The 27,216-nt window shown below is 41.8% G+C and overlaps 1 protein-coding gene across 5 annotated transcripts in view; it reads right to left on the minus strand.

Moving 5' to 3' along the window:
- Positions 1-27,216, minus strand: part of ppp1r9a (protein phosphatase 1, regulatory subunit 9A) — a 160,180-nt gene that overhangs the window by 109,361 nt on the left and 23,603 nt on the right. For all 5 annotated transcript variants that reach the window (XM_065017971.1, XM_065017975.1, XM_065017976.1 and 2 more), the window contains exons 3-4: positions 3,986-4,118; positions 1,614-1,734 (exon numbers count right to left, since the gene is read on the minus strand). In XM_065017971.1, the coding sequence (XP_064874043.1) occupies positions 1,614-1,734; positions 3,986-4,118 (254 nt within the window). The remainder of the gene's footprint in view (positions 1-1,613; positions 1,735-3,985; positions 4,119-27,216) is intronic.

Here is a 27,216-nt window from a genome sequence, read left to right on the forward strand (position 1 = left end):
CTTCGAGAGCATCCTGTCGGGCTGTATCACCGCCTGGTACGGCAACTGCTCCGCCCACAACCGTAAGGCTCTCCAGAGGGTAGTGAGGTCTGCACAACGCATCACCAGGGGCAAACTACCTGCCCTCCAGGACACCTACACCACCCGATGTCACAGGAAGGCCATAAAGATCATCAAGGACAACAACCACCCGAGCCACTGCCTGTTCACCCCGCTATCATCCAGAAGGCGAGGTCAGTACAGGTGCATCAAAGCGGGGACAGAGAGACTGAAACACAGCTTCTATATCAAGGCCATCAGACTGTTAAACAGCCACCACTAACATTGAGTGGCTGCTGCCAACATACTGACTCAACTCCAGCCACTTTAATAATGGGAATTGATGGGAAATGATGTAAAATATATCACTAGCCACTTTAAACAATGCTACCTAATATAATGTTTACATACCCTACATTATTCATCTCATATGTATATGTATATACTGTACTCTATATCATCTACTGCATCTTTATGTAATACATGTATCACTAGCCAATTTAACTATGCCACTTTGTTTACATACTCATCTCATATGTATATACTGCACTCAATACCATCTACTGTATCTTGCCTATGCCGCTCTGTACCATCACTCACTCATATATCTTTATGTACATATTCTTATCCCCTTACACTTGTGTCTATAAGGTAGTAGTTTTGGAATTGTTAGCTAGATTACTTGTTGGTTATTACTGCATTGTCGGAACTAGAAGCACAAGCATTTCGCTACACTCGCATTAACATCTGCTAACCATGTGTATGTGACAAATACAATTTGATTTGATTTGATTTGAGAGCCAATGGACTGAAGAGTTTTGATGACAAGCTATTTTGAAAACATTTCATTGGTCAAGGGGTCGTGAAACAATCACACAGCCGCAAAGGGGAACCAATAGTATCGATTCATGTACAGTACTGACACTACTCTATTGGCCCTGGTCAAAAGTAGTTTACTATGTAGGAATGAAGGTGTATTTGGAATCCACACACCGACTAATTAAGCACCACTCATAACCAGCTGACAGTCAGGCAGGGACCTAATGATGAAAAGGAAATGGCATTCTGAGCACAGAGCGCTTCCCAGCTTTCCGCCCACAACAGCACACCTGAGGGCAGCCAGCTAGACCTCTCTGTTCTCTATCTCAGTCTCATGTTAAATCTCTAACCAAGAGAGATTCACCCTCAGATTTTTAGCAAGGTGTGAGGTGGGACTGGGACTGGGAGGCTCAGTGTTAGATAATGCAGATTGGATTCAGGGGATCTCGCTCCCTGGTTGTGTGTGTGTGTGTGTGTGTGTGTGTGTGTGTGTGTGTGTGTGTTTTTTATTGCACGCACGTGTAGCAAAATGCGTGTGTTTCTAGCTCAAACAGTGAAGTAATATCTAACAAGTAATATCTGACAATTTCAAAACATATACCCAACACATACAAATCTAAGTAAAGGAATGGAGTTAAGAATATATAAATATATGGATGAGCAATGTCAGAACGCATAGTGTGCACTTGTCTGTGTATGTGCACTTGTGTGTATGGATTGAGTTGGCACCTACTCAGGAAGCAGAAAGCTCTTACCTGTCATCTCTCTCAGCCGCCCCGCCCTCAATGACAGTCTTGACAAAGATTCCCAGTTTCTCCAGACCAGCGTCAGCACCCACTCCCATCCCTATGATGCTGATACCAAGGCCATCATCATCTGGCAGAGAGGAGATAGGAGTTATACAATGACAAGTGTCTGTGTGTGTTTGTGGGGGGGGCATGCCGTGTGTTTGTGTGCTTGCATGCATATGTAAAAGTATAGCTTCCGTCCCTCTCCTCGCCCCTACCTGGGCTCGAACCAGGGACCCTCTGCACACATCGACAACAGCCACCCTCAAAGCATTGTTACCCATCGCAAGGAAGCCGCAGAGAACAACTAGCTGTCTGCAGACACTAGCTAGTCCTAATCCTGCAGACACTAGCTAACCCTAACCCTAACCCTGCAGACACTAGCTTACCCTAACCCTAACCCTGCAGACACTAGATAACCCTAACCTAACCCTGCAGACACTAGATAACCATAATCCTAACCCTGCAGACACTAGCTAACCCTAACCCTGCAGACACTAGCTAACCCTAACCCTGCAGACACAAGCTAACCCTAACCCTGCAGACACTAGATAACCCTAACCCTAACCCTGCAGACACTAGCTAACCCTAACCCTGCAGACACTAGCTAACCCTAACCCTGCAGACACAAGCTAACCCTAACCCTGCAGACACTAGCTAACCCTAACCCTGCAGACACTAGCTAACCCTAACCCTGCAGACACTAGCTAACCCTAACCCGGTAGACACTAGCTAAACCTAACCCTGCAGACACTAGCTAACCCTAACCCTGCAGACACTAGCTAACCCTAACCCTGCAGACACTAGCTAACCCTAACCCTGCAGACACTAGCTAACCCTAACCCTAACCCTGTAGACACTAGCTAATCCTAATCCTGCAGACACTAGCTAACCCTGACCCTAACCCTGTAGACACTAGCTAACCCTAACCATGCAGACACTAGCTAACCCTAACCCTGCAGACACTAGCTAACCCTAACCCTAACCCTGCAGACACTAGCTAACCCTAACCCTGCAGACACTAGCTAACCCTAACCCTGTAGACACTAGCTAACCCTAACCCTGCAGACACTAGCTAACCCTAACCCTAACCCTGCAGACACTAGCTAACCCTAACCCTGCAGACACTAGCTAACCCTAACCCTAACCCTGCAGACACTAGCTAACCCTAACCCTGCAGACACTAGCTAACCCTAACCCTAACCCTGCAGACACTAGCTAACCCTAACCCTGCAGACACTAGCTAACCCTAACCCTAACCATGTAGACACTAGCTAACCCTAACCCTGCAGACACTAGCTATCCCTAACCCTGCAGACACTAGCTAACCCTAACCCTGTAGACACTAGCTAACCCTAACCCTAACCCTGCAGACACTAGCTATCCCTAACCCTGCAGACACTAGCTAACCCTAACCCTGTAGACACTAGCTAACCCTAACCCTGCAGACACTAGCTAACCCTAACCCTGTAGACACTAGCTAACCCTAACCCTAACCATGCAGACACTAGCTAACCCTAACCCTGCAGACACTAGCTAACCCTAACCCTGCAGACACTAGCTAACCCTAACCCTAACCCTGCAGACACTAGCTAACCCTAACCCTGCAGACACTAGCTAACCCTAACCCTAACCCTGTAGACACTAGCTAACCCTAACCCTAACCCTGTAGACACTAGCTAACCCTAACCCTGCAGACACTAGCTAACCCTAACCCTGTAGACACTAGCTAACTCTAACCCTAACCCTGCAGACACTAGCTAACCCTAACCCTAACCCTAACCCTGCAGACACTAGCTAACCCTAACCCTGCAGACACTAGCTAACCCTAACCCTAACCCTAACCCTGCAGACACTAGCTAACCCTAACCCTGCAGACACTAGCTAATATATCCCTTTGTATTTCCTCTTCAGTTTTATCTGGGAAATGTTTTATGCCGAACCCCAAATTGACCCCTAGCACTAACCACTATGCATTTGTGTAATCTGAAAGGACTGGACAGGTATAAACAATGTGGTATACGAATGTCCACAAAGCTAACCATATTTACCTACATGAAGTGCATATGGGGTAGGGAGTGAAGGGATAGTGCATATGGGGTAGGGAGTGAGGGGATAGTGCATATGGGGTAGGGAGTGAAGGGATAGTGCATATGGGGTAGGGTTATATAGGATATGGTTATATGGGGTAGGGTTATATAGGATATGGTTATATGGGGTAGGGTTATATAGGATATGGTTATATGGGGTAGGGTTATATAGGATATGGTTATATGGGGTAGGGTTATATAGGATATGGTTTTATGGGTCTATTTGGGATCGTCCCCAGGTCTTCCTACCTTTCTCCAGCTCTACAGGGAACAGCTCCAGTTTCTCCACCCTCTTCTCCAGTTCGTACTCTGCTGACGAGGCCACCGGGTCCACCTCCTCATTCCTCCTGTCATAGTCCTCGTTACAGTAGGTGTTGAACACCTGGAGACACACAAACACACACCCTGGTTAGTTACCACACTGAGCTCAGTACTTACCCAAGCTATTTTTGGGGAATCACGTTTTGTCAATTACAGTAGTATGAGCCTAAGTATATTGTGCAGGATCATGCCTTTAGATGAGCGGTTCTACAAGTGTTTGAAATGTGTTTTTCAAGTAATACAGATGATATTCTCACCACGGCCAGTGAATACCTTTGGTGGATATGTACAGCATACTGGTCTGTTGACACAGTGAGTTTAAGAGCAGACAACATACAGTAGGCTACTACAGTGGTTTATACTTTAAATGGCGTATATATTATTATAAACCGGGTGGTTCCAGCCCTGAATGCTGATTGGCTGAAAGCCGTGGTATATCGGACCGTATACCACGGGGGTGACCCCATAAATTATTTTACTGATCTAATTACGTTGGTAACAGGTTTATAACAGTAAGGGTTTATAGTATACGGCCAATATACCACGGCTAACATGCTGACCAGACCGGACACGTCGCGTGCTTGAGCATCGCAAAATACATTTTGAAATCCATTTTATTCAATTATTGCACCCACACTGCTCTCGCGCGCCAACGAGCGTCTGCGATGCCACAGGCTAAAATAGAACACCTTTCTATTTCTCACGCTGAAAGTCCTGCCTCTCCCATCTCCTCATTGGTTTATAGAAGCAGGTACCCACGTGCCATCTCCTCATTGGTTATACCCACGTGGGTGATTGAAAGATGAAATGTTTTGCCGGTAGTCGTGGTAATACTATGAAAGTTTCGATGCCAATCACCATATAAGTTCAAAGATGAAAAAGCCTGGAAGGAGGAGAGATGACTAGAAACGATTCGGTTGGCCGTTTTATGTGTGGATTAATTGGCGGAGTAGAGGAGCTTGTGCATTTCAAATAACAACTCAATGTTTATATCCCAGGACAAATTAGCTAGCAAGTGCAAGCTAACTAGCTAAATTGCCATACATGTTTAATGCTTTTCAACCTGTCCCCAAATTAATGCCATTGGTTCAGAGTTTGTTTTGATATTTTTACCTGCGTGTCGTGATCACGTTTGGTGTAGGGGGACAAAATAAATGTATGCACGATGGCGCACACGCACAGCCGGTTTGGGTTCCGTGTAGGGGCGGTGTCCAGGCACTAAGATCAGGCCTTAGCTGTGGTATACTGGCCATATGACACACCCCCTTGGGCCTAATCTCTTCAAATCAAATGAAATTGTATTTGTCACATGCTCCGAATACAATTCTTACTTACAAGCCCTTAACCAACAATGCAGTTTAAGAAATAGAGTTAAGAAAACATTTACTACATAAACTAAAGTAAAAAATAAAATAAAGTAAAAAAGTAACACAAGAAAATGACATAACAATAACAAGGCTATATACAGAGGGTACCGGTACCGAGTCAATGTGCAGGGGTACAGGTTAGTCAACGTAATTTGTACATGTATACATGTAGGTAGGGGTAAAGGGGCTATGCTTAATTATATTATTATGATAATTACTGTTGCTCCCCATCTTCATTACCACATCATCACACTGAAGGAAAAATGAGGTCCTTAGAGACATGGGAGAAAAGAGGGCGAGTTGTGGCCCTTTCTCTGAGCGTGGGCACACCTGAGTGACGAACGCACAGCTGGGTGACGAACACACACCTGGGTGACGAACGCACAATGGGAGACGAATGCACAACTTGGTGACGCACGCACACCTGGGTGACGAACGCACACCTGAGTGACAAACACACACCTGGGTGACGAACACACACCTGGGTGACGAACACACACCTGGATGACGAACACACAACTGGGTGACTTACACACACCTGGGTGACTTACACACAACTGGGTGACGAACACACACCTGGATGACGAACACACAACTGGGTGACTTACACACACCTGGGTGGCTTACACACAACTGGGTGAAGAACACACACCTGGATGACGAACACACAACTGGGTGACGAACGTACACCTGGGTGACGACGAACACACACCTGGGTGACGAATGTACACCTGGGTGACGAACACACACCTGGGTGACGAACACACACCTGGGTGACGAACACACACCTGGGTGACGAACACACAACTGGGTGACGAACACACAACTGGGTGACGAACGTACACCTGGGTGACGAACACACACCTGGGTGACGAACACACAACTGGGTGACGAAGGTACACCTGGGTGACGAACACACACCTGGGTGACGAACACACACCTGGGTGACGAATGTACACCTGGGTGACGAACACACACCTGGGTGATGAACACACACCTGGGTGACGAACACACAACTGGGTGACGAACACACACCTGGGTGACGAACACACACCTGGATGATGAACACACAACTGGGTGACGAACACACACCTGGATGACGAACACACAACTGGGTGACTTACACACACCTGGGTGGCTTACACACAACTGGGTGACGAACACACACCTGGATGACGAACACACAACTGGGTGACGAACGTACACCTGGGTGACGAACGCACACCTGGGTGACGAACGCACACCTGGGTGACGAACGTACACCTGGGTGACGAACACACACCTGGGTGACGAACGTACACCTGAGTGACGAACGCACACCTGAGTGACGAACACACACCTGGGTTACGAACACACACCTGGGTGACGAACACACACCTGGGTGATGAATGTACACCTGGGTGACGAACACACACCTGGGTGACGAACACACAACTGGGTGACGAACGTACACCTGGGTGACGAACACACAACTGGGTGACGAAGGTACACCTGGGTGACGAAGGTACACCTGGGTGACGAACACACACCTGGGTGACAAACACACACCTGGGTGACGAACGTACACCTAGGTGACGAACGTACACCTGGGTGACGAACACACACCTGGGTGACGAATGTACACCTGGGTGAAGAACGTACACCTGGGCCCATAAAGTATCTCCAACTAGTAGTGCTGATCTAGGATCTAGGATCGGGGCGGCAGGGTAGCCTAGTGGTTAGAGCGTTGGACTAGTAACCGAAAGGTTGCAAGTTCGAGTTCCCGAGCTGACAAGGTACACATCTGTTGTTCTTCCCCTGAACAGGCAGTTAACCCACTAGGCTGTCATTGAAAATAAGAATTTGTTCTTAACTGACTTGCCTAGTAAAATAAAAAATTGTTGTCATTTGTTTGCGGGGGACCAGGTGAAATTTAGCACAAGGCAGTGTTAGGTTTCATCCCAAAAGGCACCCTTTTCCATATATAGTGCACTACTTTTGATCAGGGCCCATAAGGCTCTGGTCAAAAGTAGTACACTGTATAGGAAATAGGATGCCATTTGGTACGTCTGTGTCAGTCTCTGTTTCTCCATAATGCGCGACATAAGGTGAATGACAATGCGTCATGATTAATATGCCAGAATATCTAATCTGGGAAAAACACAGATCAGAACAGAAGTGCCTGATGAAGACAGCCATTCATTCTGCTATAATAACAGAGAGACCTTGTCTGTCTTGTCTCACAAAACATGATTCTCCGTAGGATAAAGTCTGAGTATGTCTGAAAGACTAATACAATAAACAGGTGATGTCAGCTCACCATAGGATATAGTCCATGATAGACTATAGAAAGACTGTAATGTCCACACACTCTCTCCTGCTCCCAGTATGAAAACAGAGAGACGACATGACATCTGTATCATCACTTCTATTGCCCTAACTCCTGTCCCATGTTTGGTCTGTAAAATGCTTTGCCTGTAAAATGTTTGGTCTGTAAAATATTTGGTCTGTAAAATGCTTGGCCTGTGAAATGATTTGTCTGTAAAATGTTTGGCCTATAAAATGTTTGGTCTGTAAAATGTTTGGTCTGTAAAATGTTTGGTCTGTAAAATGCTTGGCCTGTGAAATGATTTGTCTGTAAAATGTTTGGCCTATAAAATGTTTGGCCTGTAAAATGTTTGGCCTATAAAATGCTTGGCCTGTGAAATGATTTGTCTGTAAAATGTTTGGTCTGTAAAATGTTTGGCCTGTAAAATGTTTGGTCTGTAAAATGCTTGGTCTGTAAAATGTTTGGTCTGTAAAATGCTTGGCCTGTGAAATGATTTGTCTGTAAAATGTTTGGTCTGTAAAATGTTTGGCCTGTAAAATGTTTGGTCTGTAAAATGTTTGGTCTGTAAAATGCTTGGTCTGTAAAATGTTTGGTCTGTAAAATGCTTGGCCTGTGAAATGATTTGTCTGTAAAATGTTTGGCCTATAAAATGTTTGGCCTGTAAAATGTTTGGTCTGTAAAATGCTTGGCCTGTGAAATGATTTGTCTGTAAAATGTTTGGCTTGTACAATGCTTGGCCTGTAAAATGTTTGGCTTGTACAATGCTTGGCCTGTAAAATGTTTGGCTTGTACAATGCTTGGCCTGTAAAATGTTTGGCTTGTACAATGCTTGGCCTGTAAAATGTTTGGCTTGTACAATGCTTGGCCTGTAAAATGTTTGGCTTGTACAATGCTTGGCCTGTAAAATGTTTGGCCTGTAAAATGATTTGTCTGTAAAATGCTTGGCCTGTAAAATGCTTGGCCTGTAAAATGCTTGGCCTGTAAAATGTTTGGCCTGTAAAATGCTTTGCCTGTAAAATGTTTGGCCTGTAAAATGCTTTGCCTGTAAAATGCTTGGACGTGCACAAATGGGCTATTCTTTCCATCATTTTAAACCATTACAACAAGCACACAACAGTTCACTGGCAGAGTGAGACCAAGCCAAAGATAGAGAGACAGAGTGAGAGAGTCTGTATCTATTATTTTCCTATTCAGCTCCTGTGCCATGTATGGATGTGTGTACAGTAGCCTAAATGTTCTCTTTCCATCCTTTTAGACCAATACACTGGCAGGATGAGACCTAACTAAAGATGGAGAGAGCGCTGTAGAAGTACCGCTCTAGACAGGACAGCAGTGGAGAAGGTGGAAAGCTTCAAGTTACTCGCCATACACCTTCGGGGACAGCCCTAAGAACAACACCAGCTACATAAAGAAAATTCTAACCAAAGGACTAGGGCAGAGAGTCAAAGCCTATCAAAACATGAGGACATCTGCTCTGTCTCTAAGTTATAAAACTGCAATAACTTCTACATCTACGTCCTGGTCCTAACAGTAGTCAGCCACGACCCACACTTTAAAGGACAAACCAATCTGCTTAATTTCCAATGTAACATATTACAGACACATTAGTGACCAAGTGACTTCGTGACTTGCATAGTTACTATATGCCCCAGGACTACCTGACATGATGACTCCTTGCTGTCCCCAGTCCACCTGGCCATGCTGCTGCTCCAGTTTCAACTTCCACCTGACTGTGCTGCTGCTCCAGTTTCAACTGTTCTGCCTTATTATTATTCGACCATGCTGGTCATTTATGAACATTTGAACATCTTGGCCATGTTCTGTTATAATCTCCACCCGGCACAGCCAGAAGAGGACTGGCCACCCCACATAGCCTGGTTCCTCTCTAGGTTTCTTCCTAGGTTTTGGCCTTTCTAGGGAGTTTTTCCTAGCCACCGTGCTTCTACACCTGCATTGCTTACTGTTTGGGGTTTTAGGCTGGGTTTCTGTACAGCACTTTGAGATATCAGCTGATGTACGAAGGGCTATATAAATACATTTGATTTGATTTGATACTATAGTGACGTGACAAAGACCTTCGGAGAAACAACAATCACACTTAGGAACAACAAACGGCGACAAGTATAGTTCTGTACTTTAACATTGGATCTGTATCAAAAGCCTGACACTTCCTCTCCACCTCAACAAGACAAGCCTCTCAGAGATGATTGTGTGTGCGTCTGTCTGTCTGTCTGTCTGTCTGTCTGTCTGTCTGTCTGTCTGTCTGTCTGTCTGTCTGTCTGTCTGTCTGTCTGTCTGTCTGTCTGTCTGTCTGTCTGTCTGTCTGTCTGTCTGTGTGTGTGTGTGTGTGTGTGTGTGTGAAACAGCAGGGCTCCTAATGACTTTCCTAGTTGACTGTATTGCTCTTCCCTCACTCTATCAGTCCAGCTTCCTCTTCCTCCTCTCTCTCACTGCTATCCATCTATCTTTCATCCACACCCAGGATCCTCCTCTCTCTCACTGCTATCCATCTATCTTCAATCCACACCCAGGACCCTGTCTCTCTCTCGCTGCTATCCATCTATCTTTCATCCACCCAGGATCCTCCTCTCTCTCACTGCTATCCATCTATCTTTCATCCACACCCAGGACCCTCCTCTCCCTCACTGCTATCCATCTATCTTTCATCCAGCCAGGACCCTCCTCTCCCTCACTGCTATCCATCTATCTTTCATCCACCCAGGATCCTCCTCTCTCTCACTGCTATCCATCTATCTTTCATCTACACCCAGGACCCTCCTCTCTCTCACTGCTATCCATCTATCTTTCATCCACCCAGGACCCTGTCTCTCTCTCACTGCTATCCATCTATCTTTCATCCACCCAGGACCCTCCTCTCTCTCACTGCTATCCATCTATCTTTCATCCACCCAGGATCCTCCTCTCCCTCACTGCTATCCATCTATCTTTCATCCACCCAGGATCCTCCTCTCCCTCACTGCTATCCATCTATCTTTCATCCACCCAGGACCCTCCTCTCTCTCACTGCTATCCATCTATCTTTCATCCACCCAGGACCCTCCTCTCTCTCACTGCTATCCATCTATCTTTCATCCACCCAGGACCCTCCTCTCTCTCACTGCTATCCATCTATCTTTCATCCACCCAGGACCCTCCTCTCTCTCACTGCTATCCATCTATCTTTCATCTACACCCAGGACCCTCATCTCTATAGAGCGGTCAGTTGACAGCCAGCACAATGCAGTGGATTTCTCTTTCCATCTAAATCAGCCTTCTTTTACCGCGGCTATAGCTAGCCTGTACTCTGTAATGGTGCAGAGACGAAACACAATGGTCAGTTTTCAATATAGATGTTACTGCTGCTGCTGGCTCTGGTGAAATGTAGGGAATAGGGTGTCAATTAAGACACAGCCGAAGTCCAGGGTTTCCAGGTTTGTTAGTGCTGCTGGCTGCTGGTGCTGGAGGATGGTTTGTGTCATTTAGGAAATTAAATATGAATTTCATCTACTGCTGATGGAACTTCCAACTTTATATAATGAATCCACACTCCTCCACTCTCTCCCTATCTTCCTGTCATCCCTCTGTTCCCCTCCACTTCTCCTCTCATTAGAGAGAGAGAGATACAGAGAGACAGAGAGAGAGAGAGAGAGAGAGAGAGAGAGAGAGAGAGAGAGAGAGAGAGATTGGGTGTTGGAGCTCAGTATTCATCTGATTGACTACAGTGGGCCCGGCCGACAGCCCCTGAGTCAAATCGTGTCTGACTGCCTTTCCTCCAATGCATGCCTGGGGGTGCGGTAGACAGCATGGGGGGAGGAAGGAAGGGGTTATCAGAGGGAAGAAGGAGAGAGAGAGGGAGGAGAGGAACAGACTGGGTTCTGTTCTGTTAGCTCTGGGGCCATTTGAGTTGGTGGCCAAGATTGCACTGCATGACGCAGGCCAGCCAACGCCGCTGATCACATTAAATGGCCCTTTGGAGTGGCGGTGCTAGAGACCACATTGTGCCACCGTGCCAGCGGACGACTGATCCAGCCAGGCCAGACCCAGACCAGGCTGAGGCTGCGACCCAAATGGCATCCTATTCTCTTTATAGTGTAATACTTTTCACCAGGGACCCCTTTTCCCCAGGTACACTAGCCCTATGGGCCCTGGTCAAAAGTAGTGCACTAGCCGCTCAGGCCCATGGTACACACCCAGAATGACTTGCAGTAGCAGATTAACCGTGGCAACGCAACGCACCGTGTCCCTGTCTGTTCCTGATCTGCTGTAGTGCTGAAGCGACAAGGACAGCTCAGCACATTAGCATTCCATTACAGATATCTGTGGCCAGACACACACACACACACACCGCGTCACCACGCTAGTGCTGACTAGTGATGAAAAGGAGGGAGGCTGAGGGGACACTGCATTAGAAACAGTAATAGTGTGTTTTACAGTGCCTTCGGAAAGTATTCAGACCCCTTGACTTTTTCTTCATTTTGTTATGTTACAGCCTCATTCTACAATCTATTACATTTATTGTTTTTCCTCAGGAATCTATACACAAAACCCCATAATGACAAAGTGAAAACAGGTTTTAAGACATTTTTTCAAATGTATTAAAAATAAAAATAAATATTCAGACCATTTGCTATGAGATTTGAAATTGAGCTCCGGTGCATCCTGTTTCCATTTTTTTACCTTTATTTAACTAGGCAAGTCAGTTAAGAACAAATTCTTACTTTCAATGACGGCCTAGGAACAGGGGTAGAACGACAGATTTGTACCTTGTCAGGTCAGGGATTTGAACTTGCAACCTTCTGGTTACTAGTCCAATGCTCTAACCACTAGGCTACCCTGCAATTTGATTGGAGTCCACCTGTGGTAAATTAATTTGATTGGACATGATTTGGAAAGGCACACACCTGTCTATATAAGGTCCCACGGTTGCATATCAGAGCAAAAACTAAGCCATGAGGTTGAAGGAATTGTCAGTAGAGCTCCGAGACAGAATTGTGAAGAGGCACAGATCTGGGGAAGGTTACCAAAAAATGTCTGCAGCATTGAAGGTTCCCAGGAACACAGTGGCCTCCATCCTTCTTAAATGGAAGAAGTTTGGAACCACAAGTCCTCAACTGGAAGCTTCATTAAACAGTACCCCGAAAACACCAGTCTCAACGTCGACAGTGAAGAGGCGACTCCGAGATGCTGGCCTTCTAGGCAGAGTTGCAAAGAAAAAGCCATACCTCAGACTGGCCAATAAAAAGAAAAGATTAAGATGGGCAAAAGGACACAGACACTGGACAGAGGAACTCTGCCTAGAAGGCCAGCATCCAGGAGTCACCTCTTCACTGTTGACGTTGAGACTGGTGTTTTGCGGGTAATATTTAATGAAGCTGCCAGTTGAGGACTCTGTTTCTCAAACTAGACACTCTAATGTACTTGTCCTCTTGCTCAGTTGTGCACCGGGGCCTCCCACTCCTCTTTCTATTCTGGTTAGTCAGTTTGCTCTTTTCTGTGAAGGGAGTAGTACACCGCGTTGTACCAGATCTACAGTTTCTTGGCAATTTCTCGCATGGAATAGCCTTCATTTCTCAGAACAAGAATAGACTGATGAGTGTCACTAGAAAAGTATTTGTTTCTGGCCATTTTGAGCCCATAATTGAACCCACACATGCTGACGCTCCAGATACTCAACTAGTCTAAAGAAGGCCAGTTTTATTGCTTCTTTAATCAGAACAACAGTTTTCAGCTGTGCTAACATAATTGCAAAAGGGTTTTCTAGTGATCAATTAGCCTTTTAAAATGATACATTTGGATTAGCTAACACAACGTGCCATTGGAACACAGGAGTGATGGTTGCTGTTAATGGGCCTCTGTACGCCTCTGTAGATATTCAATGTAAAAATATATATATATATATATATTTTTTTTAATCTGCCGTTTCCAGCTACAACATTAACAATGTCTACACTGCATTTCTGATCAATTTGATGTTATTTTAATGGGCAAAAAAATGTCCTTTTCTTGAAAAAACAAGGACATTTCTAAGTGACCCCAAACTTTTGAACGGTAGTGTACCTCATCTGGTATTCCATCCAGGCCTGGAGTTGTCCCTGACTTAAAGGCTTTAATTGCATCTAGAAGTTCCTCCTCTGTAATTTGGCCTTCACATGATTATTTCTGCCTAGTTGTTCATTTCACACTATTAATCGAAAAAAAATCCTTAAAATGAACTTTAGTTAATGGAGATAGAGGCGACTGAAATTAAAACATATGGTTAAAGTACTTTACTTCCTCTTTCAAAATATTGTTTGGTGAATCATGTATGACTCCATCATTTGCAACAAGTTTGTGTGAATTATTTTTGGTAGCATTTCTATGTTGAAGATTTACAAAATATTTTCCCCCATATTCCATCCAGTTTGCTTTATTTTTATAATATATTATACTTGACCTTTCTTGAATAAGTTCCTCCATTACTTTTTGTTTTTCCTCTAACTTATTCTGTGCCTCTATTTTTCAGTTTGTATTGCTATCTATCTGTACTGTTAGATCCTCTATGTTTCAGTTTGTATTGCTATCTATCTGTACTGTTAGATCCTCTACGTTTCAGTTTGTATTGCTATCTATCTGTACTGTTAGATCCTCTACGTTTCAGTTTGTATTGCTATCTATCTGTACTGTTAGATCCTCTACGTTTCAGTTTGTATTGCTATCTATCTGTACTGTTAGATCCTCTATGTTTCAGTTTGTATTGCTATCTATCTGTACTGTTAGATCCTCTATGTTTCAGTTTGTATTGCTATCTATCTGTACTGTTAGATCCTCTATGTTTCAGTTTGTATTGCTATCTATCTGTACTGTTAGATCCTCTATGTTTCAGTTTGTATTGCTATCTATCTGTACTGTTAGATCCTCTGTTTCAGTTTGTATTGCTATCTATCTGTACTGTTAGATCCTCTATGTTTCAGTTTGTATTGCTAACTATCTGTACTGTTAGATCCTCTGTTTCAGTTTGTATTGCTATCTATCTGTACTGTTAGATCCTCTACGTTTCAGTTTGTATTGCTATCTATCTGTACTGTTAGATCCTCTACGTTTCAGTTTGTATTGCTATCTATCTGTACTGTTAGATCCTCTACGTTTCAGTTTGTATTGCTATCTATCTGTACTGTTAGATCCTCTGTTTCAGTTTGTATTGCTATCTATTTGTACTGTTAGATCCTCTATGTTTCAGTTTGTATTGCTATCTATCTGTACTGTTAGATCCTCTATGTTTCAGTTTGTATTGCTATCTATCTGTACTGTTAGATCCTCTATGTTTCAGTTTGTATTGCTATCTATCTGTACTGTTAGATCCTCTGTTTCAGTTTGTATTGCTATCTATCTGTACTGTTAGATCCTCTATGTTTCAGTTTGTATTGCTATCTATCTGTACTGTTAGATCCCCTATGTTTCAGTTTGTATTGCTATCTATCTGTACTGTTAGATCCTCTACGTTTCAGTTTGTATTGCTATCTATCTGTACTGTTAGATCCTCTGTTTCAGTTTGTATTGCTACCTATCTGTACTGTTAGATCCTCTACGTTTCAGTTTGTATTGCTACCTATCTGTACTGTTAGATCCTCTACGTTTCAGTTTGTATTGCTACCTATCTGTACTGTTAGATCCTCTACGTTTCAGTTTGTATTGCTATCTATCTGTACTGTTAGATCCTCTGTTTCAGTTTGTATTGCTACCTATCTGTACTGTTAGATCCTCTACGTTTCAGTTTGTATTGCTACCTATCTGTACTGTTAGATCCTCTACGTTTCAGTTTGTATTGCTACCTATCTGTACTGTTAGATCCTCTACGTTTCAGTTTGTATTGCTATCTATCTGTACTGTTAGATCCTCTGTTTCAGTTTGTATTGCTACCTATCTGTACTGTTAGATCCTCTACGTTTCAGTTTGTATTGCTACCTATCTGTACTGTTAGATCCTCTACGTTTCAGTTTGTATTGCTACCTATCTGTACTGTTAGATCCTCTATGTTTCAGTTTGTATTGCTATCTATCTGTACTGTTAGATCCTCTATGTTTCAGTTTGTATTGCTATCTATCTGTACTGTTAGATCCTCTATGTTTCAGTTTGTATTGCTATCTATCTGTACTGTTAGATCCTCTGTTTCAGTTTGTATTGCTATCTATCTGTACTGTTAGATCCTCTATGTTTCAGTTTGTATTGCTAACTATCTGTACTGTTAGATCCTCTGTTTCAGTTTGTATTGCTATCTATCTGTACTGTTAGATCCTCTACGTTTCAGTTTGTATTGCTATCTATCTGTACTGTTAGATCCTCTACGTTTCAGTTTGTATTGCTATCTATCTGTACTGTTAGATCCTCTACGTTTCAGTTTGTATTGCTATCTATCTGTACTGTTAGATCCTCTGTTTCAGTTTGTATTGCTATCTATCTGTACTGTTAGATCCTCTATGTTTCAGTTTGTACTGCTATCTATCTGTACTGTTAGATCCTCTATGTTTCAGTTTGTATTGCTATCTATCTGTACTGTTAGATCCTCTGTTTCAGTTTGTATTGCTATCTATCTGTACTGTTAGATCCTCTATGTTTCAGTTTGTATTGCTATCTATCTGTACTGTTAGATCCTCTGTTTCAGTTTGTATTGCTATCTATCTGTACTGTTAGATCCTCTATGTTTCAGTTTGTATTGCTATCTATCTGTACTGTTAGATCCTCTATGTTTCAGTTTGTATTGCTATCTATCTGTACTGTTAGATCCTCTACGTTTCAGTTTGTATTGCTATCTATCTGTACTGTTAGATCCTCTGTTTCAGTTTGTATTGCTACCTATCTGTACTGTTAGATCCTCTACGTTTCAGTTTGTATTGCTACCTATCTGTACTGTTAGATCCTCTACGTTTCAGTTTGTATTGCTACCTATCTGTACTGTTAGATCCTCTACGTTTCAGTTTGTATTGCTATCTATCTGTACTGTTAGATCCTCTGTTTCAGTTTGTATTGCTACCTATCTGTACTGTTAGATCCTCTATGTTTCAGTTTGTATTGCTACCTATCTGTACTGTTAGATCCTCTACGTTTCAGTTTGTACTGCTACCTATCTGTACTGTTAGATCCTCTACGTTTCAGTTTGTATTGCTATCTATCTGTACTGTTAGATCCTCTGTTTCAGTTTGTATTGCTACCTATCTGTACTGTTAGATCCTCTACGTTTCAGTTTGTATTGCTACCTATCTGTACTGTTAGATCCTCTACGTTTCAGTTTGTATTGCTACCTATCTGTACTGTTAGATCCTCTACGTTTCAGTTTGTATTGCTATCTATCTGTACTGTTAGATCCTCTGTTTCAGTTTGTATTGCTATCTATCTGTACTGTTAGATCCTCTATGTTTCAGTTTGTATTGCTATCTATCTGTACTGTTAGATCCTCTGTTTCAGTTTGTATTGCTATCTATCTGTACTGTTAGATCCTCTATGTTTCAGTTTGTATTGCTATCTATCTGTACTGTTAGATCCTCTGTTTCAGTTTGTATTGCTATCTATCTGTACTGTTAGATCCTCTACGTTTCAGTTTGTATTGCTATCTATCTGTACTGTTAGATCCTCTGTTTCAGTTTGTATTGCTATCTATCTGTACTGTTAGATCCTCTACGTTTCAGTTTTTATTGCTACCTATCTGTACTGTTAGATCCTCTACGTTTCAGTTTGTATTGCTACCTATCTGTACTGTTAGATCCTCTACGTTTCAGTTTGTATTGCTACCTATCTGTACTGTTAGATCCTCTACGTTTCAGTTTGTATTGCTATCTATCTGTACTGTTAGATCCTCTGTTTCAGTTTGTATTGCTACCTATCTGTACTGTTAGATCCTCTACGTTTCAGTTTGTATTGCTACCTATCTGTACTGTTAGATCCTCTACGTTTCAGTTTGTATTGCTACCTATCTGTACTGTTAGATCCTCTATGTTTCAGTTTGTATTGCTATCTATCTGTACTGTTAGATCCTCTATGTTTCAGTTTGTATTGCTATCTATCTGTACTGTTAGATCCTCTATGTTTCAGTTTGTATTGCTATCTATCTGTACTGTTAGATCCTCTGTTTCAGTTTGTATTGCTATCTATCTGTACTGTTAGATCCTCTATGTTTCAGTTTGTATTGCTAACTATCTGTACTGTTAGATCCTCTGTTTCAGTTTGTATTGCTATCTATCTGTACTGTTAGATCCTCTACGTTTCAGTTTGTATTGCTATCTATCTGTACTGTTAGATCCTCTACGTTTCAGTTTGTATTGCTATCTATCTGTACTGTTAGATCCTCTACGTTTCAGTTTGTATTGCTATCTATCTGTACTGTTAGATCCTCTGTTTCAGTTTGTATTGATATCTATCTGTACTGTTAGATCCTCTATGTTTCAGTTTGTATTGCTATCTATCTGTACTGTTAGATCCTCTATGTTTCAGTTTGTATTGCTATCTATCTGTACTGTTAGATCCTCTGTTTCAGTTTGTATTGCTATCTATCTGTACTGTTAGATCCTCTATGTTTCAGTTTGTATTGCTATCTATCTGTACTGTTAGATCCTCTGTTTCAGTTTGTATTGCTATCTATCTGTACTGTTAGATCCTCTATGTTTCAGTTTGTATTGCTATCTATCTGTACTGTTAGATCCTCTATGTTTCAGTTTGTATTGCTATCTATCTGTACTGTTAGATCCTCTGTTTCAGTTTGTATTGCTATCTATCTGTACTGTTAGATCCTCTATGTTTCAGTTTGTATTGCTATCTATCTGTACTGTTAGATCCTCTGTTTCAGTTTGTATTGCTATCTATCTGTACTGTTAGATCCTCTATGTTTCAGTTTGTATTGCTATCTATCTGTACTGTTAGATCCTCTATGTTTCAGTTTGTATTGCTATCTATCTGTACTGTTAGATCCTCTATGTTTCAGTTTGTATTGCTATCTATCTGTACTGTTAGATCCTCTGTTTCAGTTTGTATTGCTACCTATCTGTACTGTTAGATCCTCTACGTTTCAGTTTGTATTGCTACCTATCTGTACTGTTAGATCCTCTACGTTTCAGTTTGTATTGCTACCTATCTGTACTGTTAGATCCTCTACGTTTCAGTTTGTATTGCTATCTATCTGTACTGTTAGATCCTCTGTTTCAGTTTGTATTGCTACCTATCTGTACTGTTAGATCCTCTATGTTTCAGTTTGTATTGCTACCTATCTGTACTGTTAGATCCTCTACGTTTCAGTTTGTATTGCTACCTATCTGTACTGTTAGATCCTCTACGTTTCAGTTTGTATTGCCATCTATCTGTACTGTTAGATCCTCTGTTTCAGTTTGTATTGCTACCTATCTGTACTGTTAGATCCTCTACGTTTCAGTTTGTATTGCTACCTATCTGTACTGTTAGATCCTCTACGTTTCAGTTTTGTATTGCTACCTATCTGTACTGTTAGATCCTCTACGTTTCAGTTTGTATTGCTATCTATCTGTACTGTTAGATCCTCTGTTTCAGTTTGTATTGCTATCTATCTGTACTGTTAGATCCTCTATGTTTCAGTTTGTATTGCTATCTATCTGTACTGTTAGATCCTCTACGTTTCAGTTTGTATTGCTACCTATCTGTACTGTTAGATCCTCTACGTTTCAGTTTGTATTGCTACCTATCTGTACTGTTAGATCCTCTACGTTTCAGTTTGTATTGCTATCTATCTGTACTGTTAGATCCTCTGTTTCAGTTTGTATTGCTACCTATCTGTACTGTTAGATCCTCTACGTTTCAGTTTGTATTGCTACCTATCTGTACTGTTAGATCCTCTACGTTTCAGTTTGTATTGCTACCTATCTGTACTGTTAGATCCTCTACGTTTCAGTTTGTATTGCTATCTATCTGTACTGTTAGATCCTCTGTTTCAGTTTGTATTGCTACCTATCTGTACTGTTAGATCCTCTACGTTTCAGTTTGTATTGCTACCTATCTGTACTGTTAGATCCTCTACGTTTCAGTTTGTATTGCTACCTATCTGTACTGTTAGATCCTCTACGTTTCAGTTTGTATTGCTATCTATCTGTACTGTTAGATCCTCTGTTTCAGTTTGTATTGCTATCTATCTGTACTGTTAGATCCTCTATGTTTCAGTTTGTATTGCTATCTATCTGTACTGTTAGATCCTCTGTTTCAGTTTGTATTGCTATCTATCTGTACTGTTAGATCCTCTATGTTTCAGTTTGTATTGCTATCTATCTGTACTGTTAGATCCTCTGTTTCAGTTTGTATTGCTATCTATCTGTACTGTTAGATCCTCTACGTTTCAGTTTGTATTGCTATCTATCTGTACTGTTAGATCCTCTGTTTCAGTTTGTATTGCTATCTATCTGTACTGTTAGATCCTCAGTTTCAGTTTTTATTGCTACCTATCTGTACTGTTAGATCCTCTACGTTTCAGTTTGTATTGCTACCTATCTGTACTGTTTTAGCTATCCTGTACTACGTTTCAGTTTGTATTGCTATCTATCTGTACTGTTAGATCCTCTGTTTCAGTTTGTATTGCTACCTATCTGTACTGTTAGATCCTCTACGTTTCAGTTTGTATTGCTACCTATCTGTACTGTTAGATCCTCTACGTTTCAGTTTGTATTGCTACCTATCTGTACTGTTAGATCCTCTATGTTTCAGTTTGTATTGCTATCTATCTGTACTGTTAGATCCTCTATGTTTCAGTTTGTATTGCTATCTATCTGTACTGTTAGATCCTCTGTTTCAGTTTGTATTGCTATCTATCTGTACTGTTAGATCCTCTATGTTTCAGTTTGTATTGCTAACTATCTGTACTGTTAGATCCTCTGTTTCAGTTTGTATTGCTATCTATCTGTACTGTTAGATGTTTCAGTTTGTATTGCTATCTATCTGTACTGTTAGATCCTCTACGTTTCAGTTTGTATTGCTATCTATCTGTACTGTTAGATCCTCTACGTTTCAGTTTGTATTGCTATCTATCTGTACTGTTAGATCCTCTACTGTTTTCAGTTTGTATTGCTATCTATCTGTACTGTTAGATCCTCTATGTTTCAGTTTGTATTGCTATCTATCTGTTGTTAGATCCTCTGTTTCTATTGCTATCTATCTGTACTGTTAGATCCTCTATGTTTCAGTTTGTATTGCTATCTATCTGTACTGTTAGATCCTCTATGTTTCAGTTTGTATTGCTATCTATCTGTACTGTTAGATCCTCTGTTTCAGTTTGTATTGCTACCTATCTGTACTGTTAGATCCTCTACGTTTCAGTTTGTTTGCTACCTATCTGTACTGTTGATCCTCTACGTTTCAGTTTGTATTGCTACCTATCTGTACTGTTAGATCCTCTACGTTTCAGTTTGTATTGCTATCTATCTGTACTGTTAGATCCTCTGTTTCAGTTTGTATTGCTACCTATCTGTACTGTTAGATCCTCTATTGTTTCAGTTTGTATTGCTACCTATCTGTACTGTTAGATCCTCTACGTTTCAGTTTGTATTGCTATCTATCTGTACTGTTAGATCCTCTATGTTTCAGTTTGTATTGCTATCTATCTGTACTGTTAGATCCTCTGTTTCAGTTTGTATTGCTATCTATCTGTACTGTTAGAGTTTCAGTTTGTATTGCTATCTATCTGTACTGTTAGATCCTCTACGTTTCAGTTTGTAGTTTGTTAGATCCTCTGTTTCAGTTTGTATTGCTATCTATCTGTACTGTTAGATCCTCTACGTTTCAGTTTGTATTGCTACCTATCTGTACTGTTAGATCCTCTACGTTTCAGTTTGTATTGCTATCTATCTGTACTGTTAGATCCTCTACGTTTCAGTTTGTATTGCTATCTATCTGTACTGTTAGATCCTCTATGTTTCAGTTTGTATTGCTATCTATCTGTACTGTTAGATCCTCTGTTTCAGTTTGTATTGCTACCTATCTGTACTGTTAGATCCTCTACGTTTCAGTTTGTATTGCTACCTATCTGTACTGTTAGATCCTCTACGTTTCAGTTTGTATTGCTACCTATCTGTACTGTTAGATCCTCTACGTTTCAGTTTGTATTGCTATCTATCTGTACTGTTAGATCCTCTACGTTTCAGTTTGTATTGCTATCTATCTGTACTGTTAGATCCTCTGTTTCAGTTTGTATTTGTAATGCTCCGGGTGTCGTGGGTGTGGAGTCAAACGCAGGAGACAGAGAGTGCAATGCTGTGCTCTTTAATTGCACCAACGCACCACAGGGTGCTCACAATAATAAAGGCCCCAAAACACAGGGAATGAAAAATGACTACTGAACAATTCACGACCAGGAACTAACACGTTCCTCTACTACAGAGCCGAAAGTTACAATGAATAATCCCGCCCAACAAACAGGCGGGCCGGCTGTCTAAAGAAGCCCAACTAATTAACACAAACAGGTGCTACCAATAAACATACAAGGAGGGGGAGGAAAGACAATCAGTGGCAGCTAATAGGCCGGTGACGACGACCGCCGAGCGCCACCCGACCGGGAAGGGAAGCCACCCTCGGTCGGACTCGTGACAGTATTGCTATCTATCTGTACTGTTAGATCCTCTGTTTCAGTTTGTATTGCTATCTATCTGTACTGTTAGATCCTCTACGTTTCAGTTTGTATTGCTATCTATCTGTACTGTTAGATCCTCTACGTTTCAGTTTGTATTGCTATCTATCTGTACTGTTAGATCCTCTGTTTCAGTTTGTATTGCTATCTATCTGTACTGTTAGATCCTCTGTTTCAGTTTGTATTGCTATCTATCTGTACTGTTAGATCCTCTACGTTTCAGTTTGTATTGCTATCTATCTGTACTGTTAGATCCTCTGTTTCAGTTTGTATTGCTATCTATCTGTACTGTTAGATCCTCTGTTTCAGTTTGTATTGCTACCTATCTGTACTGTTAGATCCTCTACGTTTCAGTTTGTATTGCTATCTATCTGTACTGTTAGATCCTCTGTTTCAGTTTGTATTGCTATCTATCTGTACTGTTAGATCCTCTATGTTTCAGTTTGTATTGCTATCTATCTGTACTGTTAGATCCTCTACGTTTCAGTTTGTATTGCTATCTATCTGTACTGTTAGTTCCTCTATGTTTCAGTTTGTATTGCTATCTATCTGTACTGTTAGATCCTCTGTTTCAGTTTGTATTTGTAATGCTCCGGGTGTCGTGGGTGTGGAGTCAAACGCAGGAGACAGAGAGTGCAATGCTGTGCTCTTTAATTGCACCAACGCACCACAGGGTGCTCACAATAATAACGGCCCCAAAACACAGGGAATGAAAAATGACTACTGAAAAATTTACGACCAGGAACTAACACGTTCCTCTACTACAGAGCCGAAAGTTACAATGAATAATCCCGCCCAACAAACAGGCGGGCCGGCTGTCTAAAGAAGCCCAACTAATTAACACAAACAGGTGCTACCAATAAACATACAAGGAGGGGGAGGAAAGACAATCAGTGGCAGCTAATAGGCCGGTGACGACGACCGCCGAGCGCCACCCGACCGGGAAGGGAAGCCACCCTCGGTCGGACTCGTGACAGTATTGCTATCTATCTGTACTGTTAGATCCTCTGTTTCAATTTGTATTGCTATCTATCTGTACTGTTAGATCCTCTATGTTTCAGTTTGTATTGCTATCTATCTGTCCTGTTAGATCCTCTGTTTCAATTTGTATTGCTATCTATCTGTACTGTTAGATCCTCTACGTTTCAGTTTGTATTGCTATCTATCTGTACTGTTAGATCCTCTACGTTTCAGTTTGTATTGCTATCTATCTGTACTGTTAGATCCTCTGTTTCAGTTTGTATTGCTATCTATCTGTACTGTTAGATCCTCTACGTTTCAGTTTGTATTGCTATCTATCTGTACTGTTAGATCCTCTGTTTCAGTTTGTATTGCTACCTATCTGTACTGTTAGATCCTCTGTTTCAGTTTGTATTGCTATCTATCTGTACTGTTAGATCCTCTGTTTCAGTTTGTATTGCTATCTATCTGTACTGTTAGATCCTCTATGTTTCAGTTTGTATTGCTATCTATCTGTACTGTTAGATCCTCTATGTTTCAGTTTGTATTGCTATCTATCTGTACTGTTAGATCCTCTATGTTTTAGTTTGTATTGCTATCTATCTGTACTGTTAGATCCTCTATGTTTCAGTTTGTATTGCTATCTATCTGTACTGTTAGATCCTCTATGTTTCAGTTTGTATTGCTATCTATCTGTACGGTTAGATCCTCTGTTTCAGTTTGTATTGCTATCTATCTGTACTGTTAGATCCTCTATTTTTCAGTTTTGTATTGCTATCTATCTGTACTGTTAGATCCTCTGTTTCAGTTTGTATTGCTATCTATCTGTACTGTTAGATCCTCTGTTTCAGTTTGTATTGCTATCTATCTGTACTGTTAGATCCTCTATTTTTCAGTTTGTATTGCTATCTATCTGTACTGTTAGATCCTCTGTTTCAGTTTGTATTGCTACCTATCTGTACTGTTAGATCCTCTATGTTTCAGTTTGTATTGCTATCTGTACTGTTAGATCCTCTATGTTTCAGTTTGTATTGCTATCTATCTGTACTGTTAGATCCTCTGTTTCAGTTTGTATTGCTATCTATCTGTACTGTTAGATCCTCTATGTTTCAGTTTGTATTGCTATCTGTACTGTTAGATCCTCTATGTTTCAGTTTGTATTGCTATCTATCTGTACTGTTAGATCCTCTGTTTCAGTTTGTATTGCTATCTATCTGTACTGTTAGATCCTCTATGTTTCAGTTTGTATTGCTATCTATCTGTACTGTTAGATCCTCTATGTTTCAGTTTGTATTGCTATCTATCTGTACTGTTAGTTCCTCTACGTTTCAGTTTGTATTGCTATCTATCTGTACTGTTAGAGCCTCTGTTTCAGTTTGTATTGCTATCTAGCTGTACTGTTAGATCCTCTATGTTTCAGTTTGTATTGCTATCTATCTGTACTGTTAGATCCTCTGTTTCAGTTTGTATTGCTATCTATCTCTACTGTTAGATCCTCTACTTCCTATGTTAAGATCAACTCTTTTGACCTACATTGTTTTTGTTTTAAAGATGAGTGTTGAATTGCATGACCTCTAAAAACACATTTAAAAGTGTCCCTTCACTTGTTATTTGTTATCAACCAGATTGCCGACTGTTGGCCCAAGAAAGAATTCATTTAAATGTGGCGTTATGGCACAATAACAACTACTGGGTGCCCCATAACTCCCGTCAAACAAACATCCCACTGACACAGCAAGAGAGAGGGAGGAGGGAGGCTCGTTCACAATGGAAGAGCAAGCCAAACCCTGAATGGATGTCAACAACTGTCTCCTTCATGTCATGCAGTCACCTTCCTTCACATACAGCACAGGACATGGTTGTGACCCAAAAGGCACCCTATTCATTATACAGTACTCTGCTTTTGACCAGGGCCCATAGGGCTCTATATAGGGAATATGGTGCCATTCGGGATGCATACAAAGTGTGGGCAGGAGGGGCATTTAATGTTGCCCGTGACAACAAAGGCTCCATGGTTGTTAAGGCACTGACTACAATAATTCAATCCAAACACCCTCTCCAATCCCATGTTATTCATTAGGCTAGTTGGAATGACGTGGCGTGGTTGTTAAGGCACTGACTACAATAACTCAATCCAAACACCCTCTCCAATCCCATGTTATTCATTAGGCTAGTTGGAATGACGTGGCGTGGTTGTTAAGGCACTGACTACAATAACTCAATCCAAACACCCTCTCCAATCCCATGTTATTCATTAGGCTAGTTGGAATGACGTGGCGTGGTTGTTAAGGCACTGACTACAATAACTCAATCCAAACACCCTCTCCAATCCCATGTTATTCATTAGGCTAGTTGGAATGACGTGGCGTGGTTGTTAAGGCACTGACTACAATAATTCAATCCAAACACCCTCTCCAATCCCATGTTATTCATTAGGCTAGTTGGAATGACGTGGCGTGGTTGTTAAGGCACTGACTACAATAATTCAATCCAAACACCCTCTCCAATCCCATGTTATTCATTAGGCTAGTTGGAATGACGTGGCGTGGTTGCGGTCTGCCATACTCTAATTCCAAGCCATTAGGGTTGATTGCCTGAGAGATTGCTAGTGAGCTATGTAGACATTGTCATTGAAACTGTCCTAGATAATTTCAGCCATTCCTTCATTCCTTCACTCAATAGACTACAGTAACAACACAATTGTACAGCAGAGTATACTGTTACCCTTTCACTCAGTTGACTATATTAGCTCAATAGGAACATGAATGTAGAACAGCATGACATAGTGAATGTGTTTTCAACTTCACACACTGACCTCTAGACTGGCTTTTCAAGTGTGGACCTCAGGCTTTACTGTCTGACACACAATGGTGAGAGAGAGTGAGACGGCAGTAACACTGCTGGCTGGGTGGCTTTGCACGACACAGAGCAACGTGTCACTGTTGAGGCCTCCTGGGCTATGTGTCAAATAGCACCCTATTCCCTACATAGTGAACTACTTTTGACCAGAGCCATATGGGACCTGGTCAAATGTAGTGTACTATATAGGGAATAGGGTGCCATGTGGGACATATACATGGTGATCATTAAGAACAGGCATCGGAAGCAATATGAGGTGCTCTGCCTCTGTGAGAGGACGGTGATGTCACAGGCGGAGACGAGAGGCGATTGACATGGACCACTGTCCAAATCATCGTCTAACAACTGACCTGGCAGGCAGCCTCCATAAGCACAGATCTCAGCTCAGGTTTCCTGGGTCATTAAAAATTCAAGCCCAGAGGGTCGGGTGTCACCGAAACAATAACACCGTCACATGAATAATAGCAGACACAAACACACACACAGTCTTGTACAGATAAGCTTGTGGGGACACACAATTTAGTCCCATTCAAAATCCTATTTTCCTAACCCTAACCCTAACCCCTAAACCTTACCCTAACCCTAAAACTAACCCTGGCTCCTAACCCTAACTCTAAAACTAACCCTGGCTCCTAACCCTTGGTCTATTTTTGTTTTGTTTAAAGACATCCACAACACACACACACACACACACACACACACACACACACACACACACACACACACACACACCACTGACACACCCCACATACACAGTTATTGTCACTATCACAAGTATCATAGCGGTGAGAGAGAAGAGACAAATTCTTCAAGACCAGATTTCAGTTCCCTTAAAGATGACCTCTGTTCAGGAAACGTAAACCCCACAGTGATAGTCTGCGTTTGAAATGGCGCTAGATTTGGCTGGTTGAACAGTGCTCTATACAGGAAATAGGGTGCCATTTGCTGACGCAGGCTGTGTGGCTGGGCTGGCCAAAAGTAGTCCACTACAGTATAGGTGTCATTTTGGACACAGTGGGTATTCTGGAAGCGTCTGACGCTCAAGCCAATGGAGCCGTGTATT

This window comes from Oncorhynchus nerka, linkage group LG4 (assembly GCF_034236695.1).
Source record: "Oncorhynchus nerka isolate Pitt River linkage group LG4, Oner_Uvic_2.0, whole genome shotgun sequence".
In the NCBI taxonomy this organism is placed as follows: Eukaryota; Metazoa; Chordata; class Actinopteri; order Salmoniformes; family Salmonidae; genus Oncorhynchus; species Oncorhynchus nerka.